The following is a 27,397-nucleotide window of genomic DNA, read 5'->3' as shown; positions in this document are numbered from 1 at the left end:
CGGGGGAACTTGAGTAGCGGATTTGGGACTCTAAAGTCTCTCTGTTAACCATGTGAATAACAGTAACAACCAGCCAAGCAGCACTGATCTCAGACACTGAACCAGAGACAGAGCACAGACAAACACATTAGTTTAGTCAGACAGGGCTTCTGCCTTGGTTACCTCCTCTGAGCTCGCAGAGACGTCCGTGCACCGCTGTTACCTGTTGCCTTTCTGTAGGGGTGGTGGGCATTCATTTAATCTAGACAAAATTCACTACATTTCCCCATAACGAATAATAACATTATATTGCATTGTAATTGTGTTGTTTATCCAACCAAGCTTTGTTGACCAGCTGTAATCTGAAGACTTTGTACTGGCCATATGTTTAATAGCTGGTATCCACTGCAGGGGTGGGGTCCATTCCTTTTAAATTCAGTGAATTCATGAGCAAAATTTGAATACAATTGTTCAGTTTACTTGTTGCATTTACTGAATTGGAATGGAATTGAGCCCAACCCTGGTTCCCAGTGATAACAGAGGACATTTATAATATATCATATTCTCATCATATATTATATACAAGGAAAGGTATACTATGTAATACAATGACAGAAACTCACCCAGACATGTCCTGTTTCTCCAGTTTGACAAGAATATCGTACAGACTCTGGTCGAGCTGCATACGGTGTGAATGAGAGACAGAGAGAGAGAGACAGTGAGAGGGCGGGAGATAGATAGATCGAGAGAGAGATGAGAGAGAGAGATGAAATAGATCGAGAGAGATGATAGAGAGAAGTAGAGAAGTGAGAGAAAGAAAACAAGGTATCCATATTAATTCATGGACTTGTTGGTTACACCAACATCAAGTCATCAGACTCACCTTCCCCATCTCCTTGTGGAACTTCTCCTCAAAGCCAGCCATACTCTGGAAGGTGCTAACGTAGAAACCAACTCGACTATGGAGACAGAGAGAGAGAGGACGGAGATGGACACAGCGAAGAAAGAGTGAGAGAGAGAGAGAGAAAAGGGTTATATGAGAGATTTAACAATTTATTATTATAAACCTTGTGTGTGATGTGTTAGTGCATAGCTAGTATTGTCTGTACTATGATTCACCCTTTGGAATGCAACAAATACATCATTTTCCTTTTTCTTCCATTCCAAATGTACCTGTTCCATTCCAGATGTACCTGTTCCATTCCAGATTTACCTGTTCCATAGTGAGATGTACCTGCTCCATTCCAGATGTACCTGTTCCATTTCAGATCTACCTGTTCCATTCCAGATGTACCTGTTCCATTCCAGATGTACCTGTTCCATAGTGAGATGTACCTGCTCCATTCCAGATGTACCTGTTCCATTTCAGATCTACCTGTTCCATTCCAGATGTACCTGTTCCATTCCAGATGTACCTGTTCCATTCCAGATGTACCTGTTCCATAGTGAGATGTACCTGCTCCATTCCAGATGTACCTGTACCATTCCAGATGTACCTGTTCCATTCCAGATGTACCTGTTCCATTCCAGATGTACCTGTTCCATTCCAGATCTACCTGTTCCATTCCAGATCTACCTGTTTCATTCCAGATCTACCTGTTCCATAGTGAGATGTACCTGTTCCATTCCAGATCTACCTGTTCCATTCGAGATGTACCTGCTCCATTCCATATGTACCTGTTCCATTCCAGATCTACCTGTTCCATTCCAGATGTACCTGTTCCATTCCAGATGTACCTGTTCCATAGCGAGATGTACCTGTTCCATTCCAGATGTACCTGTTCCATTCCAGATGTACCTGTTCCATTCCAGATGTACCTGTTCCATTCCAGATGTACCTGTTCCATTCCAGATGTACCTGTTCCATAGCGAGATGTACCTGTTCCATTCCAGATGTACCTGTTCCATTCCAGATGTACCTGTTCCATTCCAGATGTACCTGTTCTATTCCAGATGTACCTGTTCCATAGTGAGATGTACCTGTTCCATTCCAGATGTACCTGTTCCATAGTGAGATGTTCCTGTTCCATAGTGAGATGTACCTGTTCCATAGTGAGATGTACCTGTTCCATTCCAGATGTACCTGTTCCATTCCAGATGTACCTGTTCCATTCCAGATGTACCTGTTCCATTCCAGATCTACCTGTTCCATTCCAGATCTACCTGTTCCATTCCAGATGTACCTGTTCCATAGTGAGATGTACCTGTTCCATTCCAGATGTACCTGTTCCATAGTGAGATGTACCTGTTCCATTCCAGATGTACCTGTTCCATTCCAGATGTACCTGTTCCATTCCAGATCTACCTGTTCCATTCCAGATGTACCTGTTCCATAGTGAGATGTACCTGTTCCATTCCAGATCTACCTGTTCCATTCCAGATCTACCTGTTCCATTCCAGATCTACCTGTTCCATTCCAGATGTACCTGTTCCATAGTGAGATCTACCTGTTCCATTCCAGATGTACCTGTTCCATTCCAGATCTACCTGTTCCATTCCAGATCTACCTCTTCCATTCCAGATCTACCTGTTCCATTCCAGATGTACCTGTTCCATAGTGAGATGTACCTGTTCCATTCCAGATGTACCTGTTCCATTCCAGATGTACCTGTTCCATTCCAGATGTACCTGTTCCATTCCAGATGTACCTGTTCCATTCCAGATGTACCTGTTCCATTCCAGATGTACCTGTTCCATAGTGAGATGTACCTGTTCCATTCCAGATGTACCTGTTCCATTCCAGATGTACCTGTTCAATTCCAGATGTACCTGTTCCATTCCAGATGTACCTGTTCCATTCCAGACGTACCTGTTCCATTCCAGATCTACCTGTTCCATTCCAGATGTACCTGTTCCATAGTGAGATGTACCTGTTCCATTCCAGATGTACCTGTTCCATTCCAGATGTACCTGTTCCATTCCAGATGTACCTGTTCCATTCCAGATCTACCTGTTCCATTCCAGATGTACATGTTCCATTCCAGATGTACCTGTTCCATTCCAGATGTACCTGTTCCATAATGAGATCTACCTGTTCCATTCCAGATGTACCTGTTCCATTCCAGATGTACCTGTTCCATTCCAGATCTACCTGTTCCATAGTGAGATGTACCTGTTCCATAGTGAGATGTACCTGTTCCATTCCAGATGTACCTGTTCCATTCCAGATGTACCTGTTCCATTCCAGATGTACCTGTTCCATTCCAGATGTACCTGTTCCATTCCAGATCTACCTGTTCCATTCCAGATGTACCTGTTCCATTCCAGATGTACCTGTTCCATAGTGAGATCTACCTGTTCCATTCCAGATGTACCTGTTCCATTCCAGATCTACCTGTTCCATTCCAGATCTACCTCTTCCATTCCATATCTACCTGTTCCATTCCAGATGTACCTGTTCCATAGTGAGATGTACCTGTTCCATTCCAGATGTACCTGTTCCATTCCAGATGTACCTGTTCCATTCCAGATGTACCTGTTCCATTCCAGATGTACCTGTTCCATTCCAGACGTACCTGTTCCATTCCAGATCTACCTGTTCCATTCCAGATGTACCTGTTCCATAGTGAGATGTACCTGTTCCATTCCAGATGTACCTGTTCCATTCCAGATGTACCTGTTCCATTCCAGATGTACCTGTTCCATAGTGAGATGTACCTGTTCCATTCCAGATGTACCTGTTCCATTCCAGATGTACCTGTTCCATTCCAGATGTACCTGTTCCATTCCAGATCTACCTGTTCCATTCCAGATGTACCTGTTCCATTCCAGATGTACCTGTTCCATTCCAGATCTACCTGTTCCATTCCAGATGTACCTGTTCCATTCCAGATGTACCTGTTCCATTCCAGATGTACCTGTTCCATAATGAGATCTACCTGTTCCATTCCAGATGTACCTGTTCCATTCCAGATGTACCTGTTCCATTCCAGATCTACCTGTTCCATTCCAGATCTACCTCTTCCATTCCAGATCTACCTGTTCCATTCCTGATGTACCTGTTCCATAGTGAGATGTACCTGTTCCATTCCAGATGTACCTGTTCCATTCCAGACGTACCTGTTCCATTCCAGATGTACCTGTTCCATAGTGAGATGTACCTGTTCCATAGTGAGATGTACCTGTTCCATTCCAGATGTACCTGTTCCATTCCAGATGTACCTGCTCCATTCCAAATGTACCTGTTCCATTCCAGATCTACCTGTTCCATTCCAGATGTACCTGTTCCATTCCAGATGTACCTGTTCCATAGCGAGATGTACCTGTTCCATTCCAGATGTACCTGTTCCATTCCAGATGTACCTGTTCCATTCCGGATGTACCTGTTCCATTCCAGATGTACCTGTTCCATTCCAGATGTACCTGTTCCATTCCAGATGTACCTGTTCCATTCCAGATGTACCTGTTCCATTCCAGATGTACCTGTTCCATTCCAGATCTACCTGTTCCATTCCAGATGTACCTGTTCCATTCCAGATGTACCTGTTCCATTCCAGATGTACCTGTTCCATAGTGAGATGTACCTGTTCCATTCCAGATGTACCTGTTCCATTCCAGATCTACCTGTTCCATTCCAGATCTACCTGTTCCATTCCAGATGTACCTGTTCCATAGTGATATGTACCTGTTCCATTCCAGATGTACCTGTTCCATTCCAGATCTACCTGTTCCATTCCAGATGTACCTGTTCCATAGTGAGATGTACCTGTTCCATTCCAGATGTACCTGTTCCATTCCAGATGTACCTGTTCCATTCCAGATGTACCTGTTCCATTCCAGATGTACCTGTTCCATAGTGAGATGTACCTGTTCCATTCCAGATGTACCTGTTCCATTCCAGATGTACCTGTTCCATTCCAGATGTACCTGTTCCATTCCAGATGTACCTGTTCCATTCCAGATCTACCTGTTCCATTCCAGATCTACCTGTTCCATTCCAGATGTACCTGTTCCATAGTGAGATGTACCTGTTCCATTCCAGATGTACCTGTTCCATTCCAGATGTACCTGTTCCATTCCAGATGTACCTGTTCCATTCCAGATCTACCTGTTCCATTCCAGATGTACATGTTCCATTCCAGATGTACCTGTTCCATTCCAGATGTACCTGTTCCATAATGAGATCTACCTGTTCCATTCCAGATGTACCTGTTCCATTCCAGATGTACCTGTTCCATTCCAGATGTACCTGTTCCATTCCAGATCTACCTGTTCCATAGTGAGATGTACCTGTTCCATAGTGAGATGTACCTGTTCCATTCCAGATGTACCTGTTCCATTCCAGATGTACCTGTTCCATTCCAGATGTACCTGTTCCATTCCAGATCTACCTGTTCCATTCCAGATGTACCTGTTCCATTCCAGATGTACCTGTTCCATAGTGAGATCTACCTGTTCCATTCCAGATGTACCTGTTCCATTCCAGATCTACCTGTTCCATTCCAGATCTACCTCTTCCATTCCAGATCTACCTGTTCCATTCCAGATGTACCTGTTCCATAGTGAGATGTACCTGTTCCATTCCAGATGTACCTGTTCCATTCCAGATGTACCTGTTCCATTCAAGATGTACCTGTTCCATTCCAGATGTACCTGTTCCATTCCAGACGTACCTGTTCCATTCCAGATCTACCTGTTCCATTCCAGATGTACCTGTTCCATAGTGAGATGTACCTGTTCCATTCCAGATGTACCTGTTCCATTCCAGATGTACCTGTTCCATTCCAGATCTACCTGTTCCATTCCAGATGTACATGTTCCATTCCAGATGTACCTGTTCCATTCCAGATGTACCTGTTCCATTCCAGATGTACCTGTTCCATAGTGAGATGTACCTGTTCCATTCCAGATGTACCTGTTCCATTCCAGATGTACCTGTTCCATTCCAGATGTACCTGTTCCATAGTGAGATGTACCTGTTCCATTCCAGATGTACCTGTTCCATTCCAGATCTACCTGTTCCATTCCAGATCTACCTGTTCCATTCCAGATGTACCTGTTCCATAGTGATATGTACCTGTTCCATTCCAGATGTACCTGTTCCATTCCAGATCTACCTGTTCCATTCCAGATGTACCTGTTCCATAGTGAGATGTACCTGTTCCATTCCAGATGTACCTGTTCCATTCCAGATGTACCTGTTCCATTCCAGATGTACCTGTTCCATAGTGAGATGTACCTGTTCCATTCCAGATGTACCTGTTCCATTCCAGATCTACCTGTTCCATAGTGAGATGTACCTGTTCCATTCCAGATCTACCTGTTCCATAGTGAGATCTACCTGTTCCATTCCAGATATACCTGTTCCATAGTGAGATGTACCTGTTCCATTCCAGATGTACCTGTTCCATAGTGAGATGTACCTGTTCCATTCCAGATCTACCTGTTCCATAGTGAGATCTACCTGTTCCATTCCAGATATACCTGTTCCATAGTGAGATGTACCTGTTCCATTCCAGATGTACCTGTTCCATTCCAGATCTACCTGTTCCATAGTGAGATGTACCTGTTCCATTCCAGATGTACCTGTTCCATAGTGAGATCTACCTGTTCCATTTCGGATGTACCTGTTCCATTCCAGATGTACCTTTCCATAGTGAGATGTACCTGTTCCATTCCAGATGTACCTGTTCCATTCCATATGTACCTGTTCCATAGTGAGATATACCTGTTCCATTCCAGATCTACCTTTTCCATTCCAGATGTACCTGTTCCATTCCAGATGTACCTGTTCCATTCCAGATCTACCTGTTCCATTCCAGATGTACCTGTTCCATTCCAGATCTACCTGTTCCATTCCAGATGTACCTGTTCCATTCAAGATGTACCTGTTCCATTCCAGATGTACCTGTTCCATTCCAGATGTACCTGTTCCATTCCAGATGTACCTGTTCCATAGTGAGATATACCTGTTCCATTCCAGATCTACCTGTTCCATTCCAGATGTACCTGTTCCATTCCAGATGTACCTCTTCCATTCCAGATGTACCTGTTCCATTCCAGATCTACCTGTTCTATAGTAAGATTTACCTGTTCCATTCCAGATGTACCTGTTCCATTCCAGATTGACCTGTTCCATAGTGAGATGTACCTGTTCCATTCCAGACGTACCTGTTCCATTCCAGATGTACCTGTTCCATTCCAGATGTACATGTTCCATAGTGAGATCTACCTGTTCCATTCCAGATCTACCTGTTCCATTCCAGATGTACCTGTTCCATAGTGAGATCTACCTGTTCCATTCCAGATGTACCTGTTCCATTCAAGATGTACCTGTTCCATTCAAGATGTACCTGTTCCATTCCAGATGTACCTGTTCCATTCCAGATCTACCTGTTCCATTCCAGATGTACCTGTTCTATAGTAAGATTTACCTGTTCCATTCCAGATGTACCTGTTCCATTCCAGATCGACCTGTTCCATAGTGAGATGTACCTGTTCCATTCCAGATGTACCTGTTCCATTCCAGATGTACCTGTTCCATAGTGAGATCTACCTGTTCCATTCCAGATGTACCTGTTCCATTCCAGACGTACCTGTTCCATTCCAGATGTACCTGTTCCATAGTGAGATGTACCTGTTCCATTCCAGACGTACCTGTTCCATTCCAGATCTACCTGTTCCATTCCAGATCTACCTGTTCCATTCCAGATGTACCTGTTCCATTCCAGATGTACCTGTTCCATTCCAGATGTACCTGTTCCATTCCATATGTAGCTGTTCCATAGTGAGATCTACCTGTTCCATTCCAGATGTAACTGTTCCATTCCAGATGTACCTGTTCCATTCCAGATGTACCTGTTCCATTCCAGATGTACCTGTTCCATTCCAGATCTACCTGTTCCATAGTGAGATGTACCTGTTCCATTCCAGATCTACCTGTTCCATAGTGAGATGTGTCTGTTCCATTCCAGATCTACCTGTTCCATTCCAGATGTACCTGTTCCATTCCAGATCTACCTGTTCCATAGTGAGATGTACCTGTTCCATTCCAGATCTACCTGTTCCATAGTGAGATGTACCTGTTCCATTCCAGATGTACCTGTTCCATAGTGAGGGCAGTTCCTCCTGCAGATCTTCATTAATCTCCTCAAACACCTTCTGAGCTCTCTCCAACTCGTCCTCCGCCTGACACACACACACACACACACAGCACAGACACACACAAACACAATATCTGTCACAAGGCACAGATGATCCTTATTTATCACTTACCATTCCATTACACTATATAATTCAATAAACCAGTAAACCATCCAACTACTAGCCACCTACTATCCACCTACTAGCCACCTACTAACCAACTACTAGCCAACTATTGGCCAACTACTGGCTAAATACTGGCTAAGTACTGGCCAACTTCTGGCCAACTACTGGCCAACTACTAGACAATTACTGGCCAACTACTGGACACCAACTGGACAACTACTGGTGAACTACTGGTGAACTACTAGCCAACCACTGGCCAACCAATGGCCAACTACTGGCCAACTACTGGACAACTACTGGTGAACTACTGGTGAACTACTAGCCAACCACTGGCCAACCAATGGCCAACTACTGGCCAACTAATGTTCAACTACTAGCCAACTACTAGACAACTACTGGCCAACTACTGGCCAACTACTGGCCAACTACTGGACAACTACTGGTGAACTACTGGTGAACTACTAGCCAACTACTGGCCAACTACTAGACAACTACCGGCCAACTACTGGCCAACTACTAGACAACTACTGGCCAACTACTGGACAACTACTAGACAACTACTGGCCAACTACTGGCCAACTACTAGACAACTACTGGACAACTACTAGACAACTACTGGCCAACTACTGGCCAACTACTGGACAACTACTGGCCAACTACTGGCCAACTACTGGACAACTACTGGCCAACTACTAGACAACTACTGGACAACTACTGGACAACTACTGGACAACTACTGGCCAACTACTGGACAACTACTGGACAACTACTGGCCAACTACTGGCCTACTACTGGCCTACTACTGGCCAACTACTGGCCTACTACTGTTCAACTACTAGCCAACTGCTGGCCAACTACTAGACAACTACTGGCCAACTACTAGACAACTACTGGCCAACTACTGGCCAACTACTGGCCAACTACTGGCCAACTACTAGACAACTACTGGACAACTACTGGCCAACTACTGGCCAGCTACTGGACAACTACTGGCCAACTACTGGACAACTACTGGCCAACTACTGGCCTACTACTGGCCTACTACTGGCCTACTACTGGCCAACTACTGGCCTACTACTGTTCAACTACTAGCCAACTGCTGGCCAACTACTAGCCAACTACTGGCCAACTACTAGACAACTACTGGCTAACTACTGGCCAACTACTGGCCAACTACTGGCGAACTACTAGCCAACTACTGGCCTACTACTGGACAACTACTGGCAACTACTGGCCAACTACTGGCCAACTACTGGCCAACTACTGGACAACTACTGGACAACTACTGCGCAACTACTGGCCAACTACTAGACAACTACTGGACAACTACTGGACAACTACTGGCCAACTATGGGCCACCTACTGCGCAACTACTGGCCAACTACTGACCAACTACTGGCCAACTACTGGCCAACTATTGTTCAACTACTAGCCAACTACTGGCGAACTACTAGCCAACCACTGGCCAACCAATGGCTAACTACTGGCCAACTGCTGGCCAACTGCTGGCCTACTACTAGCCAACCACTGGCCAACCAATGGCTAACTACTGGCCAACTACTGGCCAACTACTGGCCAACTACTGGCCTACTACTGGCCTACTACTGGCCAGCTACTGGCCTACTACGGGCCAACTACTGGCCAACTACTGGCCTACTACTGGCCTACTACTGGCCTACTACTGGCCTACTACTGGCCAACTACTAGCCAACTACTGGCCAACTACTGGCCAACTACTAGCCAACTACTGGCCTACTACTGGCCAACTACAGGCCAACTACCAGCCAACTACTGGCCTACTACTGGCCAACTACTAGCCAACTACTGGCCTACTACTGGGCTACTACTGGCCAACTACTGGCCTACTACTGGCCTACTACTGGCCTACTACTGGCCAACTACTAGCCAACTACTGGCCAACTACTGGCCAACTACTAGCCAACTACTGGCCTACTACTGGCCAACTACCAGCCAACTACTGGCCTACTACTGGCCAACTACTAGCCAACTACTGGCCTACTACTGGCCTACTACTGGCCAACTACTGGCCAACTACTGGCCAACTACTGGCCAACTACTAGCCAACTACTGGCCTACTACTGGTCAACTACAGGCTAACTACTTGCCAACTACTGTTTTCCACATGATATGTAAGTGAGTGCAAATGCATTCATATGTGTTTCAAGTGACTCTGTCTCTCATTTAATGTAGCTAGCAACATTTTCAGATATTACACGTTTCTAATTTTGACAGAAAGTGGTTTCATTTCAGTGTACTGTTAGCTAGCTAGCCAAAGTTAGCTGGCTGGCTCGCTAGCTAACGTTATGTGTATGATCTTATTATTTGTATCTCAGAGCCATTTGCTTGACTAGCTATAGCCTAATGTTAGCTAGCTAACATTGAACCTGGTTGGCTAGCTACCTGCAGATTCATGCAGGGTAGTAATGTTATGAGTTGGGATTATGGTTCATTGTTTACCTAGCTAGCTAGCTACATGTCTTAACAAAATACTCCACTATGCAAGTAACCATTTCGGGTGCGTTCGTAAATTCAGCCTGGCCATCTACTCCGATTTCAGAGCACTCTCGTCTGAGTGTGCCAGAGACCAGAATAACTGATGAATTTACGAACGCTCAACACACGTTGAATATGGCCGGTGTCAGTAAACATCGGTAAAAAAGCGTAATTAAATTGTTGCCAGGAGCACAGTTACAGTCACCAACGCTCTGGATAACATGAAAACAGCCTAGCTAGCTCTGCTCGGGCGAGTAAAGTGGTCAGATTGGGGTGTTCTCTCATTATGTGTCTGGAAATAGCTAGCAAGCTAGCCCAATGTTAGCCAATTAGCTTGGGTGCTTGACTGCTGTTGTGAGGTCAGAACATTCGTATCAACCCTACTCATCGGCCAGAGCGTCCAGTGTGCTCTCTGAATGCATAACACTCTGAATTTACAAACGGATGAACTGACAGCACAGTTGCAGTCACCAACGCTCTGGAGTCTGGATAACATAACAGCCTAACCAGCTCTGCTAGGGCGAGTAATGTTCAGTGAGCTGTTCTCTCATTTGTGTCTGGAAGTATCTAGCAAGTTAGCCAATGTTAGCCAGTTAGCTTAGGTGCTTGACTGCTGTTAGGACAGAACGCTCAGATCAACCCTTAAAGAAACGGGTGGGGCTAAAGATTAAGAGGGTGTGAATGATGCTGAATGGGTGTAGACATAGAAGGGCTCTCCAGTAGGTACCAAAACATTCAAAGGCCATTTTCTCAAAAGTGAGTTTACACGTTAATCAACATTCAAAGCAGAATTACTTTCCCATTGTTCCTCAACTGTAGTGTATCATACACCATTTTGTAGCTCTGAGTCTCTACTTTCATCCAAAAACACAATTTCAATTTTTGCTACATAAGACTGATTTGAGCCGGGTCGGTCACACATAGCAAACCATAACTCCCTTGTCTGAAGAAAAAGGTTTTGTGTCTGGGAAAGAAACGGTGTAAAATGGAAGCTCTTTCTAAAGGTCTAAAGCTATTGTAGGCAGTCTACAGACTAAAATAGTGTTGAGTCCCAATGACAGCAGTAGTCAACAGGGTGGCTGAGAGAGGTGATGGACCCACCTGGTTCCTGGAGAGGTTACTCTGAGCAATGTTGTGGGCTGACAGGATGCCCTGAGCCCAAACTGGTGTGGCCCTTTCCAACAGAGATGCTGGCTGGAGGTGGGAAGAGATGAAAAGATGAAGAGATGGAGAGAAAGAGAGAGAGGGAGAGAAAGAGAGAGAGACAGTATTTTCAACAGATATACACGTATTTAGTTCAGTGTAAATTACTGGCATACAGAGACAACAAATTGATATTAATTGCAGAATTACGCAGAATTAAAAGGGCCACATATCCAGTGCTGGGAGAAGTCCTGTTACCTTGGTGATCTTGATGCCCCCGTCCTTTCCTTTCTTCCCCTTATTGGTAGAAGAGTGGTTGTGTCTGGCGCTGTCGTAGTCCACAAGCTTCCTGTCACGCTTTGCAATACGAGACTGAAGAAGAAGAAGAGCACGCCTCATCACACACAAGTGATGAAAGCAGTTTGATAGGCAGCATACTGTATACGAATCGAAGCTAATCATCAGGAAGGTAGCACGACGATGAGGAAACTACCTTAAGATCAGGGAACTGTCAAAGATATTATCATACCTTAATATCAGGGAACTGTCCAAGATATGTGTCCATAGATATCAAAGCATTATCCACCAACTTCTGATGGAAGTCAGTCCACAGAACATCTGTGTCCTGCAACCGAAACAAGGAAGTCAACATTAAATTACACCTTCACGCACATGGACGAGACTTACACACTCACAGACGGACGGACGAACGCACGCACGAACACACACATCTCTTTACCTGTACAGAGGACAGACACATAACCTAACTAGCTACAACATAAACATAATATGGTAGTACAGCTGAATGGCAGCCTACCTCAAAGTAGTACAACTGAATGGCAGCCTACCTCAAAGCAGTACAGCTGAATGGCAGCCTACCTCAAAGTAGTACAACTGAATGGCAGCCTACCTCAAAGCAGTACAGCTGAATGGCAGCCTACCTCAAAGTAGTACAACTGAATGGCAGCCTACCTCAAAGCAGTACAGCTGAATGGCAGCCTACCTCAAAGCAGTACAGCTGAATGGCAGCCTACCTCAAATGTGTATAGACCATTCAGCTCCTTAAATAACCCTGAAGCTACATACATTCCTGACGACGTAATAGTAATTCCTAGTTCTATCACTTCCACTGAGTGAGTAAAACACAAATTATTTATTTACCTCAAAGTTGTTTCTTCTCTAAGCCTTTACTTACACTAGAGAGAGAAGGATGTGGAGAACAAGGAAGGGACAAAATGAAGGACAAATAAAGCATGAATGAATGGACGAGAACAGATGATGAGCATAGCAAAAGTATAGGTAGTTACTGAGAAGAACACAATGGATATGAACAGGAAGGAGGGAACGGATGATGTAACAGAGGAGAGGGAGAGCCAAGGACTTAAAGCTGCAGTCTGGGATATGGGAAGCTGTTGAATGGTAATTTCAATTAGCAGGGCTGCCGTTTTGTTTATCGAATCCCAGAATGAGCTTTAATGCAGCTAAAATGTTAATCTGTTGGTAAGATAGACCAGAACCAGAAGCATGCTATGAAAGTCATGGTCTGATGCCAAACTTTCCTACTCAACACATATGTACAGTTCCTACTTCTGTCAAAAGAAAGCAGGGATCAAAAGGACAGTCAGAGAGAGAGAGAGAGAGAGAAACTTCTGGTCTTTCTTTAATGATACATCCTCATTTTATTAAAACCTCACCACCAACAGTCTTGACACCATTGCCTGTGACAGCCCCTCCCCAGTTCTTCCTGACGCACCTCTCCGAGCCCAGGTACACCCCCCAAAAATGTTAAGCCCTTCACAACCCCACTGGGAAAGGGGGATACCTAGTCAGTTGTACAACTGAATGCATCTTCCGCATTTAACCCAACCCCTCTGAATCAGAGAGGTGCAGGGGGCTGCCATAATCGACATCCACATCTTCGGCACCAGGGGAACAGCAGGTTAACTGCCTTGTTCAGGGGCAGAATGACAGATTTTTACCTTGTCAGCTCAGGGACTCGATCCAGCAACCTTTCTGTTACTGGCTCAATGCTCTAACCATTAGGCTACCTGCCGCCCCTGCAAACCCCCTGGAAGCAGAGGGGGGGCCCTATGCCCCACATAACAGAGCTTTGCTCTTGCCCCAGTTCACCTTAGCTGACGAAACTCCCTCGTACACCATATCCTGCCCATCCCTGACCATCACAGAAACGTCATCTGCATACGCCGACACTGCTATGCCTGTCAACACACTCCCTGCAGTCTCCTGCATAGGATGCCTAGAAAAGGCTCAATGGCTAGTGTATATAACTTCCCTGATAGAGGGCATCCTTGTCTAACCTCTACGGGCCACGGGGGCAGTATTGAGAATTTTGAAAAAAATATGTGCCCATTTTTAACTGCCTCCTACACCAACTCAGAAGCTAGGATATGCATATTATTACCAGATTTGGATAGAAAACACTCTGAATTTTCTAAAACAGTTTGAATGGTGTCTGTAAGTATAACAAAACTCATATTGCAGGCAAAAACCTGTGAAAAATAGATTTAAAAAAATGAGAATTTTGTGACTGTACTATTTAGTGTCATTGTTTTATAGATACCACAGTGAGAAAGGATTCAGTTCGCAACTCCTAAGGCTTCCACTAGATGTCAACGATCTTTAGAAAGTTGTTTGAAGCATCTGTGATGAATACAGACCGAATTAGAATGCTTACAAGTTGACACGTCATCACTTCATTTTTTGCGCCTGCGCATGAATCTGAGAAGAGTGTCTTTGTCATTATCGTTTATTCTAGACACTTGATAGGTTGTGTGAAAATATTACTGATGTTTACTGATGTTTCACGTTAAAAATGGACCAAAAGATTAATGCTAAACAACGTTTGACATGTTTGAAGAAACGTAAATAGATTATTTACTAGGTTTTCTTTAGCTTTTCGGCGTGACTTTACACTGCCCACCTCATTTTGTGGGAGCCTACTGAACGCTAACTATTTGGACATAAATTATGAACTTTGTCAAAAGAAACCACATTTGTTCTGGACCTGGGATCTCTGGCAGCGCCTTCTGATGGAGATAATCAAAGGTAAGGGGATATTTAGAATGTTATTATCGATATTAGATGATGCTAATGCTAACGGTATAGCTTAGCTTAGCTTATAGCTTATTGTTGTTAGCATAGTACCAAGTTTATTGCAAAATGTGATTTCCCAGTAAAGTTATTTTGAGATCTGGCCATTCGGTAGCAATTACGAGATGATAATATATTATTCTTTGAATGACAATATTATAATTTACCAATGTTTTCGAATAGTAATTCCGTGATTTGTAATGCTAGATTCACTGGGAGCATTCGAGCCGAAAAAAATTCTGAATTTCACCGCGACTGTAAATGCTGTTTTTGGATATAAATATGAACTTGATGGAACTAAAAATGCATGTATTGTATAACATAATGTCCTATGAGTGTCATCTGATGCAGATTGTCAAAGGTAAGTGCATAATTCTAGCTAGTTTTCTGTCTGTTGATGCCCTTCTTTGACTTGGCTAAACATTACACGCAGCTATTGTCAATGTACTCTCCTCACATAACCTAACTTTATGCATTCTCCGTAAAGCCTCTGAAAATCGGACAGCGTGGTTAGATTTAGGAGATATATCTTTCAAATGGAGGAAAATAGTTGATTATTTGATTATTTGAAATGATTACTCTTGCAGTTTTGAATTCCCCGCCATGGTCACATGACAATGAATCCCAATACCGGGATAAGATCCTGCCCCCTGGCCTCAACAGGCTAATGCCCCACATCACCCAGACTGGCCTACTGAGCCCCCTTCTCACCATGACCGAACATGACACCCGAGCAAACAACATCTTCACACAGGTCAAAAACCTTTCCCCCGAACCCAAACATCACATTAAACAGATACTCATGATCCACTCTATCAAAAGCTTTCTCTTGGTCTAGAGAGACCAGTCCAAAGTTCACATTAGAAACTGGTACACAATATATCCGGTCCTTGTGTACTATAGACTACAGATGGGAGTTTAGTCTGTTAGCAAGGACCTTGGCAAATATATTGTAGTCCACACAGAGCAATGCCACAGGCCTCCAGTTTTTAAGTTTATACAAGTCTCCTACCCCAACGCACTCACGCAACACGCAATAGAAGTCCAGTCCAATTATTCCCATTTTAAATAAAACTCCACTGGGAGTCCATCGACCCAGGTGCACGACCGGGGGACATCTGGCTTACAGCCTCTGCCAGGTCATAGGACAACAGGGGAATGTCCATGTGCCAGAGAGAGCTTAGGGAGTTCTGCAAACAAGACCTGAGCACACATTGGATCACACAGTTCTGCCTTATTCAACTCAGTATAAAACTCTACAGTCCACTCCAGCATCGTCCCCACCACAGAGGTCACCCACCCATCAGACAGCCATAGACAATGTATACCGGCTTCACCGCTATGTCTTTCCCAACCAGAAGAAAGAGCTGGGAGCATCCATCTCCTAGAGCATGGAGAACCTAGCTCTTACAAATGCTCCCTTTGCTTTAACCTCTACGGGATAGGTGTCCCCCACCCCCGCGGGACGGTTACGAAGGCTAATGTGATTAGCATGAGGTTGTAAGTAACAAAAACATTTCCCAGTACATAGACATATCTGATATGCACAGAAAGCATAAATTCTTGTTACTCTAACTGCACTGTCCAATTTACAGTAGCTATTACAGTGAAAGAATACCATGCTTTGTTTGAGGAGAGTCCACAAATATGAACTTGAAAATGTATTAATAAACCAATTAGGCACATTTGGCAGTCTTGATACAACATTTTGAACAAATATGCAATGGTTCATTGGCTCAGTCTAAAACTTTGAACATCCACTGCTGCCATCTAGAGGCCAAAATCTAAATTGTGCCTGGGCTGGAATAATACATTATGGCCTTTATCTTGCATTTCAAAGATATTTTTGTATTATCTTTTACCAGATCTAATGTGTTATATTCTCCTACATTAATTTCACATTTCCACAAACTTCAAAGTGTTTCCATTCAAATGGTATCAAGAATATGCATATCCTTGCTTCAGGTCCTGAGCTACAGGCAGTTAGATTTTGGGTATGAGTCATTTTAGGAGATAATTGAAAAAAATGGTCAGATCCTTAAGAGGTTTTAATCACATCACTATGCATCTCCTGCAGAAACAACACCTGTGCTTTTTTTTGTTTTACATATTCACCCAACAGACTCCTATTTCCTGCATCTCTGGCACCATTTATATTAAGCGAGCCGACCCGAAGAGTCTCCATAAGAAGTGGGAAAAAAGCCAGCAAAGAAAGAGACCAATAGCAAAGCTCAAAAAGCCCCAGTGCCAGAAAAAAAACTATTAATCTACACAGCGTCTGAAGGTAGACCCTTATGCACTGTTGTGACCCACTTCCTCAACCTAAACCGTTTCCTGGGTGAGAGAACACCATGCACCTCATTTTTCATAGCGTGTTGTACTGATCTTACAAACTTTCCCGGATTGCAAAAAAAAAAGCTTCAAGATTAACCTTATTTTTCCCTTTAGTCTCATTCAGGAACCTTGGCAGTTCCCTCACCGTGTACTTTGACCCCTCTGTCTGACTGACTGTCAGCTCTGGACCAATTGAGGAGGAGTCTGAAAAGAAAGCCTCCTCATCATCCTCTTCCTCAGACTCACCTTCCTCATCTCCATCTCCTATCCTGACCACATGCACTTTCTCTCTAGTCGGTGCCTTCCCCCCTCCACCAGGCAAAGGTTCCTTAGTGCCTTTGACCACACCAGCCTCTCCCCTTCCAACTCCTTTCTTCTCCCCCTTTTTCCTGTTTCGCTTAATACCGTCCTCCACCATCCTTAGTCGCTTCCCCTTCCCCACTATACTCTCCTCATCCACTAGCATATCATGACTAGGCCCAGCCTCATCTACACCACCATCATATCATGACTAGACCCAGCCTCATCTACACCACCATCTATAGCATGACTAGGCCCAGCCTCATCTACACCACCATCTATAGCATGACTAGGCACAGCCTCATCTACACCACCATCTATAGCATGACTAGACCCAGCCTCATCTACACCACCATCCATAACATGACTAGACCCAGCCTCATCTACACCACCATCTATAGCATGACTAGGCCCAGCCTCATCTACACCACCATCCATGGCATGACTAGGCCCAGCCTCATCTACACCACCATCCATGGCATGACTAGACCCAGCCTCATCTACACCACCATCATAGCATGACTAGACCTAGTCTCAGCTACACCACCATCTATAGCATGACTAGGCCCAGCCTCATCTACACCACCATCATAGCATGACTAGACCCAGCCTCATCTACACCACCATCTATAGCATGACTAGGCCCAGCCTCATCTACACCACCATCCATGGCATGACTAGGCCCAGCCTCATCTACACCACCATCCATATCATGACTAGGCCCAGCCTCATCTACACCACCATCATATCATGACTAGACCCAGCCTCATCTACACCACCATCATATCATGACTAGACCCAGCCTCATCTACACCACCATCATAGCATGACTAGACCCAGCCTCATCTACACCACCATCATAGCATGACTAGGCCCAGCCTCATCTACACCACCATCATAGCATGACTAGACCCAGCCTCATCTACACCACCATCATAGCATGACTAGACCCAGCCTCATCTACACCACCATCATAGCATGACTAGACCCAGCCTCATCTACACCACCATCTATAGCATGACTAGACCCAGCCTCATCTACACCACCATCTATAGCATGACTAGGCACAGCCTCTGCTGCCTGTGTCTCATGGCCCCCTGCACATTTACCTCGATTTACCCTACTGGCGCTTGTATCCTCACCTTGTTTACGGCCTTATGCACCAAATCCCAACACTCAAAGCACCGTAGACTATCTGTGCTGGCAAACCCCGCGTAGAGCCCCTCCCCATGCCTCACTTTAAAATTCACATTTAACTGTTGCTCATTGTTATTCAGAAACATGAACACTTGCCTTTGGAACGAAACAACATGCTTAACGGCATCTGCCTGAAAAAATGCCGACAGTACACAAAAACCGCTAGCAAACTTACCAAACCGACTCAGCTCTTTCCGTATTTGATCATCCGTAATAAACAGAGGCAGATTCTCAACTACCACCCTAGTTGAAGGAGTCAAAAAAGGAGAAATCGGGAACCAACACATCCCTTACAAATATTCCACTAGCAATCAGCATACCCACCAAATTCACTCTTTTCATGAACACAACCACAGCTTTATACATTCCGCATCTAGAATGAACAAATTCAGCTCTTACCTGTTTGCCAACTGCGAGCAGAGCCTCCTCCACCTTAACTCCATTCTCAGGAACCCACCTGAATCCATGCCGTAACGACAGCGTCTACTCCACCTTAACTCCATTCTCAGGAACCCACCTGAATCCATGCCGTAACGACAGCGTCTACTCCACCTTAACTCCATTCTCAGGAACCCACCTGAATCCATGCCGTAACGACAGCGTCTACTCCACCTTAACTCCATTCTCAGGAACACACCTGAATCCATGCCGTAACGACAGCGTCTACTCCACCATAACTCCATTCTCAGGAACCCACCTGAATCCATGCCGTAACGACAGCGTCTACTCCACCTCAACTCCATTCTCAGGAACACACCTGAATCCATGCCGTAACGACAGCGTCTACTCCACCTCAACTCCATTCTCAGGAACACACCTGAATCCATGCCGTAACGACAGCGTCTACTCCACCTCAACTCCATTCTCAGGAACACACCTGAATCCATGCCGTAACGACAGCGTCTACTCCACCTTAACTCCATTCTCAGGAACACACCTGAATCCATGCCGTAACGACAGCGTCTACTCCACCTTAACTCCATTCTCAGGAACCCACCTGAATCCATGCCGTAACGACAGCGTCTACTCCACCTTAACTCCATTCTCAGGAACACACCTGAATCCATGCCGTAACGACAGCGTCTACTCCACCTTAACTCCATTCTCAGGAACACACCTGAATCCATGCCGTAACGACAGCGTCTACTCCACCTTAACTCCATTCTCAGGAACCCACCTGAATCCATGCCGTAACGACAGCGTCTACTCCACCTTAACTCCATTCTCAGGAACCCACCTGAATCCATGCCGTAACGACAGCGTCTACTCCACCTCAACTCCATTCTCAGGAACCCACCTGAATCCATGCCGTAACGACAGCGTCTACTCCACCTCAACTCCATTCTCAGGAACCCACCTGAATCCATGCCGTAACGACAGCGTCTACTCCACCTCAACTCCATTCTCAGGAACCCACCTGAATCCATGCCGTAACGACAGCGTCTACTCCACCTTAACTCCATTCTCAGGAACCCACCTGAATCCATGCCGTAACGACAGCGTCTACTCCACCTTAACTCCATTCTCAGGAACCCACCTGAATCCATGCCGTAACGACAGCGTCTACTCCACCTTAACTCCATTCTCAGGAACCCACCTGAATCCATGCCGTAACGACAGCGTCTACTCCACCTTAACTCCATTCTCAGGAACCCACCTGAATCCATGCCGTAACGACAGCGTCTACTCCACCTTAACTCCATTCTCAGGAACCCACCTGAATCCATGCCGTAACGACAGCGTCTACTCCACCTTAACTCCATTCTCAGGAACACACCTGAATCCATGCCGGAACGACAGCGTCTACTCCACCTTAACTCCATTCTCAGGAACCCACCTGAATCCATGCCGTAACGACAGCGTCTACTCCACCTTAACTCCATTCTCAGGAACACACCTGAATCCATGCCGTAACGACAGCGTCTACTCCACCTCAACTCCATTCTCAGGAACACACCTGAATCCATGCCGTATCGACAGCGTCTACTCCACCTTAACTCCATTCTCAGGAACCCACCTGAATCCATGCCGGAACGACAGCGTCTACTCCACCTTAACTCCATTCTCAGGAACACACCTGAATCCATGCCGTAACGACAGCGTCTACTCCACCTTAACTCCATTCTCAGGAACCCACCTGAATCCATGCCGTAACGACAGCGTCTACTCCACCTTAACTCCATTCTCAGGAACCCACCTGAATCCATGCCGTATCGACAGCGTCTCCTCCACCTTAACTCCATTCTCAGGAACCCACCTGAATCCATGCCGTAACGACAGCGTCTACTCCACCTTAACTCCATTCTCAGGAACACACCTGAATCCATGCCGGAACGACAGCGTCTACTCCGCGCTAGGCTGCGAAGCCATCGCGCACACAACACGGTTCAAAACCCCAGGAAACTAAAACTCTGTCCTCTTCCTCCCTAACTTGGACAAAAAACAGTGGGTGCTGCTAAAATAACAGTGTGTTAACCCTCCACCATAGAAAATAACATGTTTAAGAAAGGACTAATGAAAGAATCAAGAAAATAAGGAAGAACAGAGCCCTTCACCCGGCCTCTCAACTACAAAATACTCCCAGCATGCACAGAGAGAGAGAGAGAGAGAAAGGGAGAAAGGGTGTGTTAGGGTTGAATTATAGGAACTTGGTTACCGGGATTTACCGTACAAAACCATTTATTTTTCCCGGGATAACCGGTCAAATATAATAAATGATATGAACATCATGGTGTGAAATGGAACTGTAAAATGATATGTGATATCTAAATCTGGCTTCTCTACGGCCTCTGCATGATGAATCAATGCTCAGGGTTGGGACAGACAGCCCATCTCAGTATGGAGCGCAGTTCACAATGCATGTAGCAGACCTATCATCTCATCATGATCACTTTTTCTCTGGTGACAGGTCGGCCTACATTTTCTGCAGCATAGTCTACACTACAGTAATATAAAGACCAAATACGCAGTAAATTTTGACGCGTATAAAAACCATGGTTTTTATTTGATAGATCATAATTATTTTCCATTTCAGCTGCAGAGATATAAAACTTCCTATCACTCTAATATCGGATAAAGTAATCCTTCTAACCCCCCCCCCCGAAAAAAGATATAGATGTACTATTGTAAAGTGGTTGTTCCACTGGATATCATAAGGTGAATGCACCAATTTGTAAGTCGCTCTGGATAAGAGCGTCTGCTAAATGACGTAAATGTAAATGTAATGTAAATGTTGCTTTAAAACAGTGAACAAGCGAGCAACTCTCTCCCGGTCTCTCTCTCTCTCCATCAACTCCATTCAAATTGCATCCAAAATAGATACTCCTGTTCTAGATTGATATATAGGCCTATATATAGATGTCCTAGCCTACCTCTTTCAGGTAATACATTCAATGCAGTATTAGCCTTATATTTATCTAATGATGGGTTATGCATAATAAGCTTCTAATTTAGAGCCTCTTGACTCATGTGCAATACGCACCTGTGCTCCGCTGACCTTGTCACGCCCTGACCTGAGAGAGACGGTTTATTTCTCTATGTGGTTAGATCAGGGTGTGGGGTGGGCATTCTATGTTTTGTATTTCTTTGTTTTGGGCCGAGTGTGGTTCCTAATCAGAGGCAGCTGTCTATCGTTGTCTCTGATTGGGAATCATACTTAGGCAGCCTTTTCCCACCTGTGTTTTGTGGGTAGTTGTTTTCTGTTTTACCTGACAGAACTGTGCGCTTTCGTTGCCATTGTTTATTATTTTGTTTACTGTTCTGATATAAATAAATAATCATGAACACATGCCATGCTGCATCTTGGTCCCTCTCATTGTGGCGGTCGTTACAGACCTCTCTTTAAAAAAAATGCTCCTTAGCTCTTTGAATCCTTGCAGAAAAAGCTAGACTAGAATAGCTTGCTGGACATAATTTTTTTTTTTTGCATTTCTTATTCCAAAAACTATTTGAAGAGGGACACAAGCTCTTGTTTGGTGAATGTTAAATACAGCAGCAAAATAGAACTCACGGGTAGTTTGAAAGAAGAGTGAATGCGCGATTATGGTAGGCTATAGCAGTTATTAATTCAGACCCATAACCATTCAGACCCATAACCATTCAGACCCATAACCATTCAGACCCATAACCATTCAGACCCATAAACATTCAGACCCATAACCATTCAGACCCATAACCATTCACACCCATAACCATTCAGACCCATAACCATTCAGACCCATAACCATTCAGACCCATAACCATTCAGACTCATAACCATTCAGACCCATAACCATTCAGACCCATAACCATTCAGACCCATAACCATTCAGACCCATAACCATTCAGATGGTGGTAGACTATAGCAGTTATTAATTCAGACCCATAACCATTCAGACTCATAACCATTCAGACCCATAACCATTCAGACCCATAACCATTCAGACCCATAACCATTCAGATGGTGGTAGACTATAGCAGTTATTAATTCAGACCCATAACCATTCAGACCCATAACCATTCAGACCCATAACCATTCACACCCATAACGATTCACACCCATAACCATTCAGACCCATAACCATTCAGACCCATAACCATTCAGACCCATAACCATTCAGACCCATAACCATTCAGACCCATAACCATTCAGACCCATAACCATTCAGACCCATAACCATTCAGATGGTGGTAGACTATAGCAGTTATTAATTCAGACCCATAACCATTCAGACCCATAACCATTCACACCCATAACCATTCAGACCCATAACCATTCAGACCTATAACCATTCAGACCCATAACCATTCAGACCCATAACCATTCAGACCCATAACCATTCAGACCCATAACCATTCAGACCCATAACCATTCAGACCCATAACCATTCAGATCCATAACCATTCAGACCCATAACCATTCAGACCCATAACCATTCAGACCATAACCATTCAGATGGTGGTAGACTATAACAGTTATTAATTCAGACCCTTAACCATTCAGACCCATAACCATTCAGACCCATAACCATTCAGACCCATAACCATTCAGACCCTTAACAATTCAATCTTCTTGAAGAGAAGTGAAAGCCTTCTGCATCTAATTCTAGTCCTATGTTATTCAAGCATGTCATTAGAATGTTAAAGATAAGGACAACAAAACTCATTTAATTTAACTGTTGAAAGCGAGGAAGGAATGAATGAAGCAATAGAGAGAGAAAGAGGAGGTAGGCTAATGACATTAGGGGAGATATTATGAAAGATATGCAACAGATTTCAAAATTGTTATTACATTTGCTAGCCTATACTTGTAACTTTGTAGGATGCATGTACTGCAACATAATCACATGTTCTCTCCCTGCTTTATCATGGTTTGAATTATGTGTGTAATTCCAGTCCATATAAGACAGTATAATACAATGCAGTACAGTAACACAGTTCACCCTTAAAAAAAGATTAACCTACTGAGAACTAGTTTAATTTATTTATGTTTTTCTGTCGTGCATAATGTGCAGTAATCTATATCATATATTTATTGGATAACAGCACAATAAAAAAAAACTTTTTTTTGTTGTTGCTTGGGCTCATTAAAGGTGGTTAATGTAGGGCTCATAAATATATATTTAATATATGGCTCATCAGACTCAGCTAGCATCAAGTTAGAATGTTCACGCTGATCAAAGCTCTGATCAAATCAAGACACATTTATATGCTTTAGAATGCTTTAGAATGCCACTTCCGATTTTAGCGGGAAATACTGGGTTACCTGGTAGAAAAGTGATTTATTCTCGGGATGGAACATTTGTAAAATACCGGGAAAATATTCAACCCTAGTGTGTGTGGGGGAGGAAGAGAGAGTTGGAGAGAGAGCACAGTCAGGGAGCGAGAGGGAGTGACTGTGGGCTGAGAGACTGCAGGACTGAGGAAGAGAGAGAAAGGATAGAAGGATGGGTCAGTGAATGAAATGAATGTGACTTTAGTTGTGATAACTAAAGATGCCCTCTGACCTCAACGATGGAGTCCACGTCATCTTTGCCGTACCACTCCGGCTCGTACATGTCAGACAAACACTCCTGAAGATTCTTGGAAGATTCGTGCATCGCTGTAGACAGACAGACAGACAGACAGACAGACAGACAGACAGACAGACAGACAGACAGACAGACAGACAGACAGACAGACAGACAGACAGACAGACAGACAGACAGACAGACAGACAGACAGACAGACAGACAGACAGACAGACAGACAGACAGACAGACAGACAGACATCAGTGGAGAGGATTGTACAGACGAAAATAAGGACTTATGGGCAGATAGCATGAGGACAGACACCATTAGGGCAGAGTGTCTTATTGAATCATGTTTCTGCATTGAACATCAACACCTGGCATTTAATTGTTATAATCTCCATTGAGAATTTGTTTTTGTCCAGGACTAGGCTTAATCTGTGTCTAGGAATCCAGCCCTAACATGCTTCCACACCGCCCGTGTTGCGTGCACGAGCCTTGCAAAAATATTTACACATACATGCTATTCAGTCATTTCATCCAAACTGCTCGCGCGCGTCAGCGAGCGTCCGCGTAGCCAGGCGCTAAAATAGAACTTTTTTTGACGCTTGAAGCTCTGCAAGTCCCGCCTCTCCCATCTACTCATTGGTTATTAGGAGCATATATCCACCTGGGTGATTGAGAGATGAACTGGAGGTTCACACTCAAGTCCAGTTGGTGGTGGTAATGCACTTTAAAATTGGTTGCCAACCGCCATATAAAATCCATAGAAGAAGAAGAAGAAGTGATTACTAGAAACTAACTTTTATCTGTGGATTAATTGTCAGAGTAGAGAACACACGGTTTTGTGTGACTCAAAATGGGTCCAGAATTAAAGGACCTCGCTAGCTAAATGTCCATGAATGTTTCATGTGTGTTTTTGACCTATCCCCAAATGAATATAATTGGTTCAGAGTTCATTTTGATATTTCAACCTGCGTGTTTTTAATCTTGTCTGATATGGATGGACAAAATCAACAATCGGTTCGATGGCACACGCGGGTGCACGTACGTGCCCAGAGTAGTCAGCATGTTAGAGTCTCGATTAAATTATAATCTTACTTTGTACTGCAGCCAGGTATGCTCTGAGGTCTTTTTGCAGTTTGGATCCCTCTGTCTGAGAAGGGAACATAAAACATCTCATTTTACACAGATCATGGCTTTGTTGGAGGAGTCAGATCATTTTAAAAGACTAATATTGTTTGTTGACTCTTACATATTGTTTGTTGAAGTTGATCACTCCCTCCTCAAATGCAACATCTCTGGTTTCATCTGCTTTACCCAGCTTCTGCATTACCTAGAAAAAGACATTGAACAAGACATGCCATTAACATTAATCTTTATCCTGGACATTTATACAGGAGAGGTATATATGTAAAACAATCATTGTCTCATTTATACAGCAGATGTATACATGTAAAACAATCCTTGTCTCATTTAAACAGCAGATATACAGGTACGCCCTACAGACTCGGCCTAGCTCCTCGTGTATCAGACACCTAGCAGAGCTGGCGCTCACAAATAACTGTTTTATGATTAGAAGTGACTTTTTCCTTCAAATTAAAGGAACTGCTATGGGGAGTACGATGGCACCCAATTATGACAATCTTTACATGGAACTCTTACAAACATGATCGCATTCTCAACCCTGAGAAAAATACCTTTCTATCCAAGATCAAACTATATCGACGTTATATAGATGATATATTGGCATTAACCTGATGTTCAGTGAGTATCTTAAAAAGTCGAATGGTCATTTTCGTTTCGCCGTGGACTTTGATTACTTTAGTGTCAGCTTTCCTTGACATTCAGATCTCCAAAGAAAAGGAAACGCTCATCACCAATCTATACAGGAAGCCCACAGATCGAAAGACACTTCTAAGAAGTGATAGTTTCCACCCCATTCCTCTAAAGAAAAGCCTCCCGATCAGTCAGTTTAAACGTGTCCGTCTAATCTGTAGCACTGACGCTGCTTTCTCCCAACAAAGTACAGTTTTGATGAACAGATTTCGGCATAGAGATTATTCTGAGGAGTGCCTACAATCAGCTGGGGAACGCATCATGGACACTAGCCAATTGGATAGCTTGAAATCCTCAGTGCGCTAAAAGACTGACCCGAGGATACAATGTTTGTGGAATATTCTCCTCTGGGAAATGCCATGTAAGATACAATTAAAAAACATTGGTACATTATCAGTTCAGACCCCAGATGATTCAGTTCAGACTTCAGATGATTCAGTTCAGACTTCAGATGATTCAGTTCAGACCTCAGATGATTCAGTTCAGACTTCAGATGATTCAGTTCAGACTTAAGATGATTCAGTTCAGACCTCAGATGATTCAGTTCAGACTTCAGATGATTCAGTTCAGACCTCAGATGATTCAGTTCAGACCTCAGATGATTCAGTTCAGACCTCAGATGATTCAGTTCAGACCTCAGATGATTCAGTTCAGACCCCAGATGATTCAGTTCAGACTTCAGATGATTCAGTTCAGACCTCAGATGATTCAGTTCAAACCCCAGATCACAAAGACAGTCTCAAGGTAGATAATTTACAGTGTAATAGATAACTATACTTTGTTGA

The 27,397-nt window shown here is 44.0% G+C and overlaps 1 protein-coding gene across 5 annotated transcripts in view; it reads right to left on the bottom strand.

Annotated features, from left to right (window-relative positions):
* The window catches only part of LOC115155442 (myc box-dependent-interacting protein 1), a 47,023-nt gene that overhangs the window by 16,979 nt on the left and 2,647 nt on the right, over positions 1–27,397 (bottom strand). For 4 of the 5 annotated variants that reach the window (XM_029702059.1, XM_029702061.1, XM_029702063.1 and 1 more), the window contains exons 2-11: positions 26,029–26,109; positions 25,875–25,929; positions 24,771–24,865; positions 12,374–12,469; positions 12,103–12,216; positions 11,803–11,895; positions 8,021–8,106; positions 863–938; positions 603–658; positions 163–213 (exon numbers count right to left, since the gene is read on the bottom strand). In XM_029702059.1, the coding sequence (XP_029557919.1) occupies positions 163–213; positions 603–658; positions 863–938; positions 8,021–8,106; positions 11,803–11,895; positions 12,103–12,216; positions 12,374–12,469; positions 24,771–24,865; positions 25,875–25,929; positions 26,029–26,109 (803 nt within the window). The remainder of the gene's footprint in view (positions 1–162; positions 214–602; positions 659–862; positions 939–8,020; positions 8,107–11,802; positions 11,896–12,102; positions 12,217–12,373; positions 12,470–24,770; positions 24,866–25,874; positions 25,930–26,028; positions 26,110–27,397) is intronic. The other variant, XM_029702060.1, reaches the window with a different exon arrangement.

Source organism: Salmo trutta, chromosome 20 (assembly GCF_901001165.1).
Source record: "Salmo trutta chromosome 20, fSalTru1.1, whole genome shotgun sequence".
Lineage (NCBI taxonomy): Eukaryota > Metazoa > Chordata > Actinopteri > Salmoniformes > Salmonidae > Salmo > Salmo trutta.
Note: the sequence above shows the minus strand (reverse complement) of the source record. Positions and strands in the feature narration are given on the sequence as shown.